Below are 17,913 nucleotides of genomic sequence, written 5' to 3'. Positions count from 1 at the left end.
TCTAAACTCCTTTCAGGTTTAAATTCTATGACTGCCTGGAATCCAGTTAAGAGTTCGTGATACCTCCAACTCTCCTCTATATTCAAAATACTTCACATATAATCCATTACAATGACAATACCGCTGAAGTTTATATGGATTTGACCCATCTGTAATGAAATTCACACTGACCCAGATACAGAAATTACCGAGTCAGTGTTTTCAGGTTGAAGTCTAATCACCTTTTAACATTAAACTTCACTATTCCACCTCTCCCCACACTGCAGAATTCCCTAAACAGAATTTTAAATTTGATCATGACATTTTATGATACCGAAATATTGGGTTAACTTGATTTTTTTTTTTACTTTAGTCTCAACCTAGCTCAGAATAGAGTGACAAATTTTTTTTTTTTTTCTCTAGATAAACTCTCTTTGTAAAATGCCAGAAGGCAGGATCATTTTTTCATCTTTGTTCTAACGAATGCTTAATGGCATGTTGTCTGCAAGGAGGCAGGCCTGGATAAAAACAGAGAATCCTGGACAGAACCCTGCCTCTACCATTAACCAGTAACAAGCCCTGGCACAAACCACTAAGCCTTTCACTTTTGGTTTCTTAACCTGTAAAACTGGGATAACAACGCTCTCTAGGGATGTTGGGAGAACTGGAGGATACATGCAAAATACCTCACATAGTTTCTGGCATAAGTGCTCAATAACGATAGCTACTGCTATGGTTGTTGTCACTGTTATTGCTATCACAGTAATTAAAGAACAAAACAAAAGATCTTTGAACTCCTACCCTAATTTAAGGGTAGACTCTAGATGACAGAGTAAGCATACTTGACAAAAAGATAGCAGTACCATCTAGTGTGCGTAATTTTATACACTCTATTATAATGCCCAATTCCATATCAGTATTTAATTCATATACTCACAGAATGGAAATATAAGAATGTGGAAAAAGATCATTTTGTGCAAACCTTTCATTTTATAGTAAAAGAAAACCAGATGAGGAAAAAAAAAATCTATAATTAAAAACACCATCTAGACCAGAGGTTGGCAAATTTTTCCCATAAAGGACCAGAGAGTAGATATTCTAGGCTTCACTAACAACACACAGATTTCTGTTGCATATTCTTTTTTTAAATCAGTTTAAGCAATCTAAGTTTTTTATACCACTTTAAAAACATAAAGACCACTCAAAAACAGTGAAGCATGCCAACCCTGATCTAGACTACCATGCCATTGCACTAAGAAATAATATATGTGCAAAGGATGTATATTAATATCACTTTAGACCACTATATATAATCCTAAATTTATTTCCAGATTTAATTCAAAACATTCTTTATAATAGCGTTTACCAGGTAAGCCTTGACTAAGACTGTAACTGCCTTCAGGTAAAAATGAGGGATTGATTACAAAGTATTTCTTAAAATAACACTACCTGACAATTTTCAAAATGAACAGCCACAATGAGCTTCCCTCCATAAAGTTTATCTTCTAAGTTTTCAAGGATGGATGGTTCGTGCTCTGGTGGATATGTTTGCTTCAGCCAGTCCATCCATGACAATCCTATAAGCGACTGAATCTTTTCCTCACTGAATTTGCGCATTTTTCTTCTGAATTCATTCACTTCAGGATCCTTCAAGGCATCAAATTCATGCAGACCTAAACACATTTTTTAAAGATGTCATTTTGAGTAGCTAATAATAATAAACTAGAATATAAAATACATTCAACTCGAATTTCAATGTTTGGTTTCTCCGAAGCAAACAAAACCAGGCAGAAAAACACCATGCGAGATCAAAATAATAAACCAGGTAAAATAATAAATCTCACATACGGAAGATAAATATACAGTTAGGTTTTACAGCATACAAACTTCAAATCTCTGAAAGAAATGTAGTTTGGTTACTAGTGTTATTTTAAAAAATCATTAAAATACACAGTACACACATTAAAAACCACAAAGAAAGGATCCACAGTTTTTTCTTTACAAACCAAGTAAATCAAGTTTAAAATGTCCAGAAAAAGGTTAAGAATTTGAAAACTTCAAATACTGTGTTAGAAAAAACCAATTAAGTATCTTAACACGTTCAGTTCAAAGGGTAAGACAGTACACAATACTGGGGAAGCAGCAAAACTTGACCAAGGCAGTCATAGAATCTTCATAGACATACCCAAACTCCCACAGGGATCCAGTTACTGGGGACCACGGTCTTAGCAGACATCTAGCTCAATTGGCATAACATAGTTTATAAGGAAAATGTTCTACACTCTACTTTGGTGAGTAGTGTCTGGGGTCTTAAAAGCTTGTGAGTGGCCATCTGTGATGGTCCCACCCCATCTGGAGCACAGGATAATGAAGAAAACCAAACACACAAAAGAAAGGTTAGTCCAAAGGACGAATAGAACACAACTACCACAGCCTCCACCAGATTGAGTCCAGCACAAATAGATGGTACCCGGCTACCACCATTGACTGCTCTGATAGGGATCACAACAGAGGGTCCTGAACAGAGCTGGAGAAAAATGCAGAACAAAATTCAAACTCACAAAAAAAGACCAAACTTACTGGTCTGACAAAGGAGAAACTGGAAAAACCCCGAGAGTGTGGCCCCCAGACACTCTTATAGCTCAGTACTGAAGTTACTCCTGAGGTTCACCCTTCAGTCAAAGATTAGTCAGGCCCATAAAACAAACAAATAATACATTTACCTCAACCATGTATACAAAACTAAATAGGTACACCAGCCCAGGGACAAGGACGAGAAGGTGGGAGGGACAGGAAAGCTGGAAAAATGGAAGTGAGGAACTCAAGGTCGAAAAGGGGAGAGTGTTGACACATCACGGGGTTGGGAACCAATGCCATAAAACAGTGTATGTATTAATTGCTTAATGAGAAACTAATTTGCTTTGTAAGCTTGCACCCAAAGCACAACAAAAAAAACAACTTTTAGTTCACTGTTATATTTTGACACTATGAATAATGTACTATATGGATTAATCAAAAATCTATAAACAAATTTTTTCTGAAATACTTAATTTTGAATGAGACCTGGTAGTACAGTGATTAAGCATCCAGCTGATAAATGAAAGGTCAGCAGTTTGAACCCACTGGCCACTCTGAGGGAAAAAGACGCGGCTGTCTGCTTTAGTAAAGATTACAGCCTTGGAAACCCCTGGGGCAGTTCTACTCTTCCCTATAGGGTTGCTGGAGCCCTAGTGGCGCAGTGGTTAAGAGCTTGGCTGCTAACCAAAAGGTCTGCCAGTTGGAATCCACCAGCTGCTCCTTGGAAACCCTCCTAGGGCAGTTCTACTCTATGCTATAGAGTCGCTACGAATCAGAATAGACTCAACAGCAATGGGTTTGGGTTTTTTTTTTTTGGTTATACTTAATTTTGAACCAGTTATATCATAAAGACAACTTTTCCATAAACTTATGATTATTCTAGTAAATAATTCTAGAAATCTGAAACAATGAACTAATGAGTTCCCAAGAATATAGACACCTAACATGAATCAAACTCCTTACTTCCCTTCATCTACTACCATTCATGCCTCCTAAATGTCTCTCAACTCTGTCCACTTCTCTCAGTTCCTGCAGCCATTAACCTAATCCTGGCCCTCATCATCCTCCCTTGGATTACTGTATCAGTTTTTCACTGATTTCTCTACTACCAGTCTTAACCCCTCCAATCCATATTCATAAAATACAAATGTGATAATGTTGCTTCTCTATCTGAAAACCCTTCAATGGCTCCCAAGTGCTCTCTGGAGCAAGTCTCTACTTTGTATAGTCTCGAGCTCTGCATGCTCTTGGCCTGGTTGCTTCTCTTGTTTTCCTTCTTGTCCTAGCCGTCCCCTTAAACCAACCATAATGAATTGTGTTTATTTCTTGAATAAGCCATCATCTACACATACCCTTCCCTTTTGCTTTCCCCTTTCTCCAGCTTTCTTCATCTGCCAAACTCTTAATCAGCACTCAAGGCTCAGTTTAGCTGTGTGCCCTTTAAGAGGCTGTCCCTGACTCATGCAGATGATTTAGGTGACCCTCCTTGACTTATCACAGCACTTCACACACTGCATTATACCTGTCTGTTTATTGACTATCTTAGTTATCTACTGCTGCTATAACAGAAATACCACAAGTGATGGCTTTAACAAACAGAAATTTATTCTCTCACAGTTTAGGAGGCCAGAAGTCTGAATTCAGGGTACGAACTCTAGAGGAAGGCTTTCTCTCTCTGTTGGCTCTGGAGGATGGTCCTTGCCTCCTTTTAACATCTGTGGGCCTCGTGTCCCTTGCACATCTACATGTGTCTTGGCATCAAACTTCTCCTAGGGCTAGGAGGTCCTCAGCATAGGGACCCAAGGTCCAAAGGATGTGCCGCGCTCTCAGCTCTTCTTTCTTGGTGGTAGTCAGGTCCAGCCTGACGCCTGACCCATGGACTTGGGACTTAAGTCGACAGCCTTTACAATCACATGAGGCATTTCCTTGAGATAACTCTTTCTCTCTCTCCCTCCCTATATATACACACACACATATGTGTGTGTGTGTATATACGTACATATATAGAGAGAGAGCCCTGATGGCAGAGTGGTTAAGCATTTGGCTGCTAACCAAAACGTCGGTGGTTCGAATCCACAAGCTGCTCCTTGGAAACCCTATGGGGCAGTTCTACTCTGTCCTTAGGGTCACTATGAGTTAGAATCGACTTGATGGCAACTGAAAGTACATGCCTTGGGTCAGGCACACATAGTGACATCTTTGCCTTTTAACACTTTAAAGAGGTCTTTTGGAGCAGATCTGTCCAACGCAATATGTTGTTTGATTTCCTGACTACTGCTTCCATGGGCACTGATTGTGGAGTCAAGTAAAATGAAATTCTTAACAATTTCAATATTTTCTCCGTTTATTATGATGTTGCTTATTGGTCCACTTGTAAGGATTTTTGTTTTATGTTGAAGTGTAATCCATACTGATGGGTGTAGTCAACTGTTGAATACTTTATTTGAACAAACCGAACCCGCTGCCATTGAGTAAATTCCAATTCACAGCAACCCTAAAGGACAGAGTAGAACGGCCCCATAGAGTTTCCAAGGAGCACCTGGTGGATCTGAACTGCTGACCTTGTAGTTAGTGTCACAGATTGAATTATGTCTCCCCAAAAATGTGTGTACCAATTGGGCTGGGCCATGATTCCCAGTATCCTGTGGTTTTCCTGTATGTTGTAAATCCTGCCTCTATGATGTTAATGAGGGAGGATGGGCAGCAGTTGTGGTAGTGATGCAGGACTCAAACTACAGGATTAGATTGTGTCTTGAGATAGAAAAGACAGAAGAAAGCAAACAGATAAGGGGACATCATACCACCAAGAAAGCAGTGCCAGGAGCAGAGCGCATCCTTTGGACCCAGGGTTCCTGTGCAAAGAAGCTCCTAGTCCAGGGGAAGATTGATGAGAAGGCCAACAGAGAGAGAAAGCCCTCCCCTGGAGCTGACACCCTGAGTTTGGACTTCTAGCCAACTTTACTGTGAGAAAATAAACTTCTCTTTGTTAAAGCCATCCACTTGTGGTATTTCTGTTATAGCAGCACTAGACGACTAAGACAGCAACCGCAGCTCTTAACCACTACGCCACCAGGGCTTCCACATACTTTATAGTCAAATATAATTTTTGATATTAAAAAAGTACTAAATGAACAATTTCCTCATGCTAAAGATATTGTTAAAATCCTGCAGTCTATATATTTCATTCATTTTAAGATACGACATAGCATTAGATAAGTCAGTGGAAATAAGAGGTTTTCAAGTAACTTTTTTCAGGATGCTAAAAAGATCCTCTAATCAAGACTCTGCCACTTTGTGTTTGGAGAAATTACTGCACAGTGACATGTACCTTCACTATAGAAAATAATCAGAACCTGAACAGAGGCTCTGAAAATAAGTATTTGGAATAAACATAGAAAATAAAATGATCACGGCACAACACCTTTCAAGAAAAGGCATTTTTAGCTTGGTCGGAGCAGTTACTTCTGTAAAGGTTCTATTCTTTTCTTAAGAAAAGAGGCAGCAAGCTCGTTCCTGAAGTTAAACTGAGGTGATTGTTTGTTGTTTTCCCAGGAGGCATGACCTCACCAAGCCCTGGCTGTAGTCATCCCTTACAAATAAGCAATTGTAAAAAATGACTTGTTAGGTGTTTAAAGCAAAAATTCATTCTAAAATACTGAAATAGACTTAGTCTAACTTCTAAATGAATGTTAACATTTAAAATTGTGCATATAATTATAATGCCAGCCCTTCGACATATACTGAAGGTCTAAACCAAAAACTCATTAACATCAAATCGATTCCAACTCATAGCGACCCTGTAGGACAAAGTAGAACTACCCCATAGAATTTCCAAGGAGCTCCTGATGGATCCGAACTGCTGACCTTTTTGGTTAGCAACCATAGCTCTTAACCACTACACCACCAGCGTTTCCCACATTGCTATAGGAGTTTGTAAACAATTACTCTCTATTTCTAAACTTAGACTGATAACAATTTACAGACCAGCATTGGTCCATGGATCACACTTTAAGAAGCAATGTCATAGAACATACTTATTACATGTTCATATATATGACAAGACATACTAATAATTTATATTATTCATACTAAGAAGTTTTTTAATTACCTTTTCCTATAAGGACTCCAATTTTTGAGTCTAATTTCTCCCCTGGGTCACAACTTCTTGTCACTAATTTGAGAACTGGAAGAAAAGGTTTGACATCACAGAGTCTTCTTGTTTCATCTTCGAGCTCCTCATATACGGCAGTTTGATTCACACATGCAAACATATAGGAGTCAATTTCCATAAGGAGGTTAAACATTGGGTAATTGTGAACTTGTTTCCATAACATCTGCAGGAAAAAATGGTACGACATTTTGTGGAATGGAAACACTTGTTTAAGTGTATAAAAATATATTTACAAGGGTGCTGTTATGGTTCGAATTGTGTCCCCCAAAAATATATGTTTTAAGTCCTAACCCCTACACCTGTAATTATAATCCCATTTGGGAATGGGTTTTCTTTGTTATGCTACTGAGACAATACTAGTATAGGGTGTGTCTTAAGTCAATTTCTTTTGAGATATCAAAGAGATTAAACCAGCAAGTGAGCTAACCAAGATGGGTGAAGACAGATGCCACCAGGGAATCAAAGAGCAAGGACTTTCCCCTGGAGTCAACAGAGAGAGAAGAGAGACAGCCATCCCCTAGAGCTGACATCCTGAATCTGGACTATTAGTTTCATAACCTTTGAGAAAATAAATTTGTTTGTTAAAGCCACCCCTTGTGGTATTTCTGTCATAGCAGCACTAGGTAACTAAGACAGATGCTCACTATAGAACTGTTTGCAAAGATAAAAAAAAACTGTGGACAAACCAAATGTCTAGCAATAAGTGACTGCTTAAATGAATTACATAATAATATATTTTAAAAAATAACCCATTGCCGTAGAGTCGATTCTAACTCATAGCAACCCTAAAGGACAGAGTAGAACTGCCCCACAGCATTTCCAATGGGTGCCTGGTGGATTCAAACTGCCAACCTTTTAGTTAGTAGCTGTAGCTCTTAACCACTACGCCAACAGGGTTTGTCACTAGTGACCATAAAAATAGGCACACTATACCAATGGGGTGCGTAAGACAATTCTCTATCTCTCTTTCCTTCAAGGATCATGCAGTTTCAAAATTTTCATGTCTCCTGGATGAAGACGCTTGGAAAAGAGTTAAAGTTGCTCAAAGTCAAGAGCTTCACAAAAGGTTTGTCTTAAATATTTTTTCTTAAAAATAATATGACCTCTGATTTGCACATCAGGTTCAGCTATTTGAAAAACATTAAATAGGAAGTTTAGAAATCGATTTTCATTTGTATTGTGCAGTCTCCACAAATCAATCAATGGCACTCATCAATTCACCTGAAAAAACAATTCAAAAAAATAGGCAAGACTTATTTTGTAAGAGAATTTGTTTCCAAGTGAAGGCATATCATTTATTACTGAAGGGGAAAATCTAGTGAACGGTGGAAAACATTTCCCCCAGAGTCACAATGAAAGGGAAGGGGAAGGGGGGTCTAAGAAAGGAGAAAAGAAACCAACCAAAAAATATAGGATGAAAAAAATCTGTAACGAACTCAAAGACAATAATTACAAAGATTTTTAACTCAAAAAAAATTTCAACAAGATTAATTTCCTTTTAACAACCTGAAAAACAATTTCAAATTAGCTGACAAGTCAATTTTTCTTAAGTCAACTCTCACATATGGGTTAAAAACAAATTAAAGTTGGAATGAGAACAAGTATATTATACACGCCTGAAAAGACAAAGCCTGTATGAAAATCTTTAAAATGTAATTACCTGTTAATTACTTCCCTCAAATATACCACATGATTTAAATGAATAACATTTTTTATAACAGAATCTCATTTTCCCCTAAATGACACAATAAACCAAGTTTACGGAAATCCAATATATTTACAAACCTGCTTAATATGAGAAATGGTAGCTTCCCGAGGTACCTCCAACTGGATATAGATCCCAGTGGGCAAAAGGAAATCCACAGGTATGGAGCCATCAGATGTTATCTGCGAATCCACTGCCCAGATGTCAAGAATGTCTGCCATAGCAGGAGGCATTATGAAGTTGATGCACATTCATAACCATGGGGCCCTAGAATTCAGTTAAGTAGAACGCAGCAAAAATAGATCATTAGCCAAACTTACACTAAGATATGATAAAGTCTACCAATACTTCGATATAGCAATAATGTAACAGAAGGACAATTAAATAATATGATATTAAAAAACAAAACAAGAGTAAGGCACCAGAAACAAATTATTTAAATACACTTTTGGTCATTGCTACATTAATTACATATATATGAAGACATACAATACTGATTCAAATTCAAGACATGTATATCGCATTGGAAAGAACTGTGGGCTTAAGGATTATAGGGGCTTGACAAATTTAGTTAATGGCCACTCAACTGGTGATTCACTCCAGACTTTATTTTAGAAAGTATTAACTTATTCAAGCTAAGTTTTTCTTTGCAAAGTCCAATGAAAATGGCATTCAAGAGGGTTCACTCTAGGGAATAACTTTCTATCAATCTCATGTGAGATATAAAATGTCACATAAACTTTAGTCTATGACCTAAGTATTAAAAATCAAATCCCTCAACCTAGCTGACAAGGCCCTTTGTGCTACATCTCTGGCCTATTTTTCTTTGTTCCCTACACCCAAGGTCCTTGGTGTCACAGCTGCTCTTTGACTTCTTGCTTCTGGATCTATTTTTGCTCAAGGAATATACATCATTTAATCAAACCCCCATCCCAACAAATACATCCCTCAACTGTGCTACTTAAGTTCCATTCATTCCTTAGGGCTTTCTTCAAGAAGGCACAACAATAATAGGTGGTAAACTTGAGCACTGACGTTAGATAAACCAAGGTTCGGATATCATTTATTCACAGAATCAAAGTGACATGTCAAAAGAGACAAGAGCCAACCTGAAGCATTTTTGAGAATCAAAAACGATGACTTCCGTGGACTAAAACACATCAAATGTATAAAAATTTATGAGTTAATAATAAACTCTTCTTTGGTCACCACTGGAGATTGTTAAACCGAACTTATTATTCTGAAAACTGAAAAAGGAAGACAACTGAACATTTAATCTGCTCTTCTTATACTAACTTAACTGTATTTCAGGCTAACAAAATAATGTATAAAAGTTCCTTCTTTTTTAATTTTTAGAACTTCAGCTAAAAATGAGAAAAAAAAAGATATAATTAGAGAATCACCATTCTGCAACCTCCAATGAAATAATGGATCTAGGCAATGATCACCAATGGATGTTAAAACATCATAAAAGGAAAGGCAGATTAAGAATGTTACAGTAAATGTATCAGGTTGACACCATCCGAATCCTCTGATCAACATTAGCATCACTAAAAGTGGGACAACCAGACATTACATACCTCTTCATATAATGCAATGGAAACCCCGGTGGTGTAGTGGTTAAGCTCTACAACTGCTAACCAAAAGGTCGGCAGTTTAAATCCACCAGGCGCTCCTTGGAAACTCTACAGGGCAGTTCTACTCTGTTCTATAGTGTCGCTATGAGTCGGAATCGACTTACTGGCAACGGTTTTTTTGGGGGGGGTCATATAATGCGATAGGAAGTTCTTACCCCCACCTATAGGGAATTCTTGGCTTTAGAAAAAAAAAAAGAACTGAACCTCAATCTAATCAATCCTCTAGGTCTACCAGGAAAGGGAAATACAGAAAGAAGTTAAACACTTCAAGGAAGCAATCAGGCAAATTTAGAGAATGGGATTGTCAACAGAACAAATGATAAGATTTCTCCAGCAAATAAATGACAAGAAAAAAGAGAAGGGATGGTGGAAGGACTGTTAAATAAAAGAACACATAGAGGATGTAACCAAATCCAGTGTTAAACACACCAATGATAAAAAGCTATCTTTAAGATGGTTCCAGAAAAATGGCAGTGTGACCAAGTCTAAGATCCTGACCCTTCCCACACAAGCATCAAGAAATACAACTAGAAGCCTTTAATAACCCCTATGATAACTCTAAAACAGAGGGCAGAAGAATGCATCAAGGAACACAAACTGAATCAAGACAGGGAAAAATCTCTTAAGGCTGAAAAAGTGCTTCACCACTAGCCCAGCCCCTCCCCTTTCCAGAAGAGCACACGGATGGTTGAACGTTAGCCTCAGCCACACTGTACCCCCAGCCAATGCAAGGCTCTCCTATGCAATGGGAAAGGCTCTGATGTCTGGTCCCAAAATAAATAGGTTAGATTTCCCTGGAGAACAATTCAGGATGCTTCTACCTTCCCCCATCTCTGAACAGAAGACAGCTAAAGTGGAGCTACAACTATACGTGCACTACCAACCAACATGCAGCTCTCCTGTGCACTGGGAAGTGTCCCAATCTCTGGCTTTGAAATAAAGTAAATCTTGCTAGCAGACACTTCAGAGTGTATATTCTAACTGGTATGGAGGCAGCCTGAAATACTGAAACTGTGGTCTAACTAGAAACTGAGCCCTCACAGAGTGGTGGAGGAAGCAGTAATCCCAAGGACTGAGGGCTATATCAGCCTGAGGATGGTTTAACCAGTGTGTGCTTTCTGACTGGTTTTAGAGCAGCTAAAGACTTAATTTAATCTTGGTTTGGCAGGAATTGGGAGTCCTCAGAGAGTGGAGTTGCATATGGTGATCAAAGACAAAAGGCTTCCCCTGGGAAGAGGGGGACAGATTGATTAGTGTTTGTTCTCTGATCTGTCTGAGAGCTGTTAAAGATATGAAACTTGGGTCTGGCCTGAACCAAAGATATCACAAGGACTGAGACTAAGCAGTAAGCAAAGTATGAATGTGTCTGTCTAAGACTGTCTCCCAGAAATTCGCACCATCAAAACACCGCTTAATTGGGGGAACTGAGAAAGTTAACACCTTTTAAAATTCTAAGATTCCAACTTAAGCAAAAAAATCACAAGGCTCCCAGGGAAACTGAAATATGGCCCATTCAAGTAAACAAGATAAAAAGGAAAAAACCATATTTATGGAAGGCTGAATAATGAACAGATTGGCAGAATACAACAATATATTAAACAAGCTCAAAGAATTAAAGGAAAATACAAAGAACTGAATGAAATCAGGAAAATGATTCATGAATGAGAACATGAAATAAATAGAAAGATTTTATTAGAAAAAAACAAATACTGGAAATGAAATAAAATCTCATTGGAAGAATTTAACAACAGATTTGAGCTGGCAGAAGAATTAGTGAGTTAGAGGATAAGGGAATCAAAATTATGGAGGCTGAGAGGCAACAAGACAGCTGAGCATAACCTAATGGAAATGTGGGATACCAACTAGTGAACTAACATATGCATAACAGAAATCTGAGGCGACAAGAAAGAAAAACAAAAAAATATTTAAAGAAATAAAAAAAAAAAAACAACTTTCCAAATTAGATGAAGGACATCAATCTATAAATCCAAGAAGCTTAACAAACTTCAACAAAACCGAAGGAGTCCCAATAAGATTAAGTACCAACTTCTCTTCAGAAGGAAACCCTGGTGGTGTAGTGGTTAAGTGCTACGGCTGCTAACCAAGAGGTCAGCAGTTCAAATCCATCAGGCGCTCCTTGGAAACTCTATGGGGCAGTTCTGCTCTATCCTATAGGGTCGCTATGAGTCGGAATAGACTCGATGGCAGTGGGTTTGGTTTGGGCTCTCTTCAGAAACCGAGGGGACTAGAGGCAATGCAATGACATATTTGAAGTGTGGAAAGAAAAGAACTGTCAACTAAGAATCCTATATCTAACAAAAATGTCCTTCAAAAATGAGGGTGAAATTAAGACATTCCCAAATAAAAAGAAACTGAGAGTTCATAATCACTAGACCTGCCCTACAAGAAATGCTAAAGGAAGTCCTTAAGAAAGAAATGACACCAGAAGGTACCTTGAAGCCATACACAGAAAAAAGAGATCTCCATTAAAGGTCATTGCGTAAGCAAGTGTAAGGTAAGTTTAAAGGTATTTTTGCTTGGTAATCCTAATGGTTATGTCCTTCATGCTTTATAATGACAGACGTGTTAAAAAAAAAAAAAGGTATAAACTTATGTTACAGGGCACATGATGTACAGAGATATGATAGGTAATAACAACAACATAAATGAAGGGAGCAGTGGGGAAAAGAAGAGTATACTCACTCTTCACTTAACAACATGGTTAGGTTCTAAAGACCAAGTCGTCAGGTGAAAATTGGTGTTATGCTAAGATGGAGGATGACCACATCAGATCACAAAGTGAAGGATGACTACATCATCGCATAGCTGTTAAACTGCATTATTACATAACTGCCAAACTACTGAGAACCATGGCCCAGCCAAATTGACACATACCTTAACCATCACAGCCAGCATTACTCTTGCCTCACACCTCGGCATTCATTACTGCCAGACATACATCGTTAGTGTGCAAAATAGTTGATAGATTTTTGACTGTGTCGTAAATGCAGAATGTCAGATAATGAGATAGTAGATAAGTGAGAAATGGGTGTACAGTTACAGAGTTTTTATATGTTATTGAAGTTAAGTTGGTATCAATTTAAACCAGGTTGTTTTAAATGTAAGATGTTAAATGTAATCCTGATGGCAACTACAAAAGAAAAAATCAAAAATACACAAAAAAGGAAGGAGAAGGGGATCAAAATGGTTCACTACGAAAAAAATCAACTAAACACAAGAGTTGACAGTATTGGGAGAAGATAAGAGACAAAGAAGGCATAAAACACATGCAAAAAAAAATTACAAGATGGCAGATATAAGCCCTTCCTTGTTGGTAATTACAGTGAATATAAATGGACTAAATGCTCCAATCAAAAGGCAGAGATTGGCAGAACGGATATTTTAAAAATGATCCAAATATATGCCACCTACAAGAGACGCTTAGGCCCAAGGACATATATAGGTTGAAAGTGAAAGGCTAAAAAAACATTCCATGCAAGTAATAACCAAATGAGAGTAGGGGTGACAATCTTAATATTAGGCAAAAATAAACATTAAGTGAAAATGTTATGAGACAAAGAAAAACATATAATGATAAAAGGGTCAAATAAATCAAGAAAATAAAAAAATTGTAAACATATATGCACCTAAAAACAGAAAGCAAACAATATACCACTATGAATAATGGAAAGAACATCTAGAAAGAAGACAACCATGATCGTTAAGGTTGTGAGTCAACTTGGCTGGGCCATAATTCTTGGTGGTTTGGCAGTTATGATGTAGTTTGGCAGTCGTACGATGTGATCACCTCCATAATGAGATTCAATATAATGTGATCTCATCACCTTCCATGATGGGATCTGCTGTGAGTAGCCAATCAGTTTAAAGGCAGTATTTTAGTCATCTAGTGCTGCTATAACAGAAATACCACAAGTGGATGGCTTTAACAAAGAGAACTTTATTCTCTCCCAGTCTAGTAGGGTTACAAGTTCAAATTCAGGGTGTCAGCTCCAGGAGACAACTTTCTCTGTCAGCTCTGGAGGAAGATTCCTTGTCATGGATCTTCCCCTGGTCGAGGAGCTTCTCAGGAGAAGGAACCCCAGATCCAAAGGACATGCTCTGCTTCTGGTGCTGCTTTCTTGGTGGTATGAGGTCCCCCAACTCTCTGCTTGCTTCCCTTTCATCTCTTGAGAGGTAAAAGGTGGTACAGGCCACACCCCAGGGAAACTCCCTTTACCTTGGATCAGGAGGTGACCTGAGTAAGGGTGGTGTTACAATCCCACCCTAATCCTCTTAAAAAAAATTTTTTTTTAACATAAAATTAAAATCACAAAATGGAAGACAACCACATATGTCCTAACCAAGTTGATACACACATTTTTGGGGGGACACAATTCAAGCCATGACAGGGAGTTTCCTTGGAAGTGTAGTCTGCATCGAATATAAGTGGACTGTCTCGCACGCCTTGTGGGCTTTTGGTCACTCTGGATCCTGCAACTGGCTCTTGTTCATCTGACCTCCAGTTCTTGGGACTTAAGCTAACAGCTTACCTACGATCTTGCCTGCTTATCTTGTGATTCGTCAGTCTTCATAGCCTGTGAGCAAGAGGCCTGCTGTCTGACCTGCCAGTCTTGGGTTCATCAGCCTCTTGCAGCTATGTGAATTAGGAGAAACCTTCAGCCTGACCTACAGATTTGCGACATTCCAACCTTTACAACCAAGTTAGCTATTTCCTTGATACAAATCTCTTTATACATGTATTTATACACTTTACTGGTTTTGCTTCTCTAGAGAACCCAGCCTAAGACAATAAGTAAGGAAACAGAGGACATGAATGACACTATAAACCAACTACATTTAACAGACATATATAGAATACCCACCAATGACACAATATAAATTCTTCTGCAGTGCACATGGGTAATTCTCTAGGATAGTCCATGTCTGGTCACAAAGCAAGTCTCAAAAAATTTAAAAAGACTGAAATCATACAAGCTATTATCACCAACTACAATGGTGGGAAATTAAAAATTAATGACAAAAAATCTGGAGAATACACAGATACACAGAAATTAAACAACACACTATTAAACAACTAACGGGTCAAGGAGAAATACAAAAAAATTTAGAGTCAAATGAAAATGAAAGCATAGCATATCAAAACATACGGGACACAGCAAAAGCAGTGCTCAGAGGGAAATTCATAGCTGTAAACACCTATATCAAAAAAGACAAAAAAAAATCACAAATCAATCACCTAACTCTTCAATTTGCGGAACTACAGAAAAGAAGAGCAACCCAAACCCAAAGCAATCAAAAGGAAAGAGATAAGATGAGAACAGAGATACATAAGGAATAGAAAAACAAGAGAAAATTAACGAAACCAGACATGGGTTTTTTGAAAAGATAATAAAATTGACATACCTTTGCTAGACTGATGAACAAAAAAAGAGAGATGGACAAAAAAGGAGAGACGATGCAAATATCTACAATCAGAAGTGAAAGTGGAGACATTACAACTGAACCTACAGAAATAAAAAGGATTATAATAGAATATTATGAATAATTATATGTCACCAAATTAGATAATCCAGATGAAACAGACAAATTACCAGAAACAAACAAAAAAAACTTCCTACTTTGATTCAAGAAGAAATAGAAAATTTCAACAGACTCATAACAAGTGAAAAGACTGAATGAGTGATCAAAAAAAAAAAGTCACAACCAAAAAAATAAATAAATAATCCTGGACCAGAAGACTTCACTGGAAAATTCTACTAAATGTTTCTAAAAAAAGTGACAGCAATCCAGAGTAGGGAACACTTCCTAAGTCATTCAGTGAAGCTAGCATTACCTTGATACTAAAGCCAAACAAAGATACCACAAGAAATGAAATCTACAGACCAATATCCTTTATGAATATCCCAACAAAGAATATAGACAAGAAAATTATAATAGCAACAAAATAATAGCAAACACAATCCAAAAGCATAATAAAAGGATCGTACACCATAATCAAGTGGAATTTATCCCAGGAATGCGTTCATTGTAATACACCACATTAACTAGACAAAGGAAAAGAATCACATGATCATCTCAATCCATGCAAGCAAGGGCTTTTAATAAAATCCTATACACTTTCATGATAAAAACACTCAAAAAGCTGGGAATATAAGACAATTCCTGAATCTGATAGAGGCATTTATGAAAAACCTACAGCTAACATTACACTCAATGGAGAAAGACTAAGAACTTTCCCCTTAAGATCAGGAAGAAGACAAGTGTATAAATGGCATGGTGGTGGTTACAAATGGCGTGGTGTTGGCGGTGGTGGCAGCAGAAACTGTCTAAATTCTCAAGTGGGAATGATGAGAATTACCATCAGCACAAAGCTGATTCCTACAAGGTGCAGGTAAGACATACCTCCATTCTCCAACCTTTTTACCAATTCTGACACAATCCATCCCTCCCACAGCACTCTCTACTTCTGAGTTTGATAATCCGTTGCAATGGCCACACAAAACTCACAGACCATACTTACAGTTAAGTGGTTAAAATTTTTTTTTTTTTAAACAGGCTACAACTCAGGATCAGAATCAGGAAGTATGTAGGCAAAATCTCCCTTCTTGAGTGCAGAACAGCTCTCTCAGACACTCTCAACCATGCGGGCCTCCTTTTGGACCCCTGAGGACAGGCTGCCTCTGAGGATAGGCTGCCCTCTGAGGACAGGCTCCTCTTGGCCCTGCCATCTGTCACCACCGACTCTGCCACAGGGCCTATCTCAGCTGGCTCTGCCACTGGTTCCCTTCCAAACATCTCAGTGGATACAGTTCGGTTGGCGCATCTGTCAGTTTGTCATACTGTGGGGGCTTGTGTGTTGCTATGATGCTGGAAGCTGTGCCACTGGTATTCAAATACCAGCAGGGTCACCCATGGTGCACGGGTTTCAGCTAAGCTTCCAGACTAAGACAGACTAGGAATAAGGACCTGGTCATCTACTTCTGAAAGATATTAGCCAGTGAAAACCTTATGAATAGCAGCATAATCTATAGTCAGTCACTTGGTATATTGACCAATCCTTGCAAGGTTCATATCAACCGCAGGACAAGCTACAGCCCAGAACCAATTTGGAGAGATGGAGCCAACATGGCACTACAGACAGAAGTACCATGCCGTCCCGATGCAGCAAAGATCCAAAAAACTAAGTAAAACGTATACAAACATCAATCCTGGAGCCCTAAGTACCAAATGAAGGAATACAAAACCCAATCAAGCGATGAATGGAATAAGAAACTGACAAAGAACAAAGAGCTATGGAATGGAGGTACCACACCAGCCTACGTGGCCGGATTCGCCATTTTGGGCTACAGCCACCAAAGAACTCAAACAGGGAGTACAACAGGAAGGCAACTTCACTGAGCTCTCAACAGGAGAGAGAGCACTCAACAACCAGGGATACACACTTTCCCACCCCAAACCCTTCTTCCCTGTACAAGGCCTCTGCTGCTTGCCAATAGGGCCACCGTCGCACAGCCAGAGAGATAACAGCTCACTGCTGCCCAGATTTACCATCTTGGACCTCAGCCAACGAGTCCTGTGAACAGGGAGTATGGAAGGCAACTCCACAGAGCTCCCAGCAGGAGACAGAGGACCCGTTAATCACAGATTCACACTTTCCCACTCCCCATCCTTCTTCCCTCTGCACCCTCCACTGCTTGCCAATGGGCCATGGTTGCTCAGCCTCTGCTGGAGAGACACTAGCTCACTGCCACCGGGGTCTTCCCCACCCTCACCAGCCAGTCTCTTCAGCCCCGTTTTTTCTTGTCCCCCCCCCATATACCCCA

General features: G+C 38.7%; 1 protein-coding gene across 5 annotated transcripts in view; it reads right to left on the bottom strand.

Annotated features, from left to right (window-relative positions):
• The window catches only part of PIK3CB (phosphatidylinositol-4,5-bisphosphate 3-kinase catalytic subunit beta), a 209,748-nt gene that overhangs the window by 100,086 nt on the left and 91,749 nt on the right, over positions 1-17,913 (bottom strand). For 4 of the 5 annotated variants that reach the window (XM_049870195.1, XM_049870194.1, XM_049870196.1 and 1 more), the window contains 3 exons: positions 8,513-8,699; positions 6,665-6,890; positions 1,429-1,652 (listed from right to left, as the gene is read on the bottom strand). In XM_049870195.1, the coding sequence (XP_049726152.1) occupies positions 1,429-1,652; positions 6,665-6,890; positions 8,513-8,683 (621 nt within the window). In that variant the 5' untranslated portion in view covers positions 8,684-8,699. Of the gene's footprint in view, positions 1-1,428; positions 1,653-6,664; positions 6,891-8,512; positions 8,700-17,913 lie in introns of those variants that run through there. The other variant, XM_049870198.1, reaches the window with a different exon arrangement.

This window comes from Elephas maximus, chromosome 26, assembly GCF_024166365.1.
Source record: "Elephas maximus indicus isolate mEleMax1 chromosome 26, mEleMax1 primary haplotype, whole genome shotgun sequence".
Classification (NCBI taxonomy): domain Eukaryota; kingdom Metazoa; phylum Chordata; class Mammalia; order Proboscidea; family Elephantidae; genus Elephas; species Elephas maximus.
The sequence above is the reverse complement of the archived record's forward strand: the minus strand, read 5'-3'. Positions and strand labels throughout refer to the sequence as shown.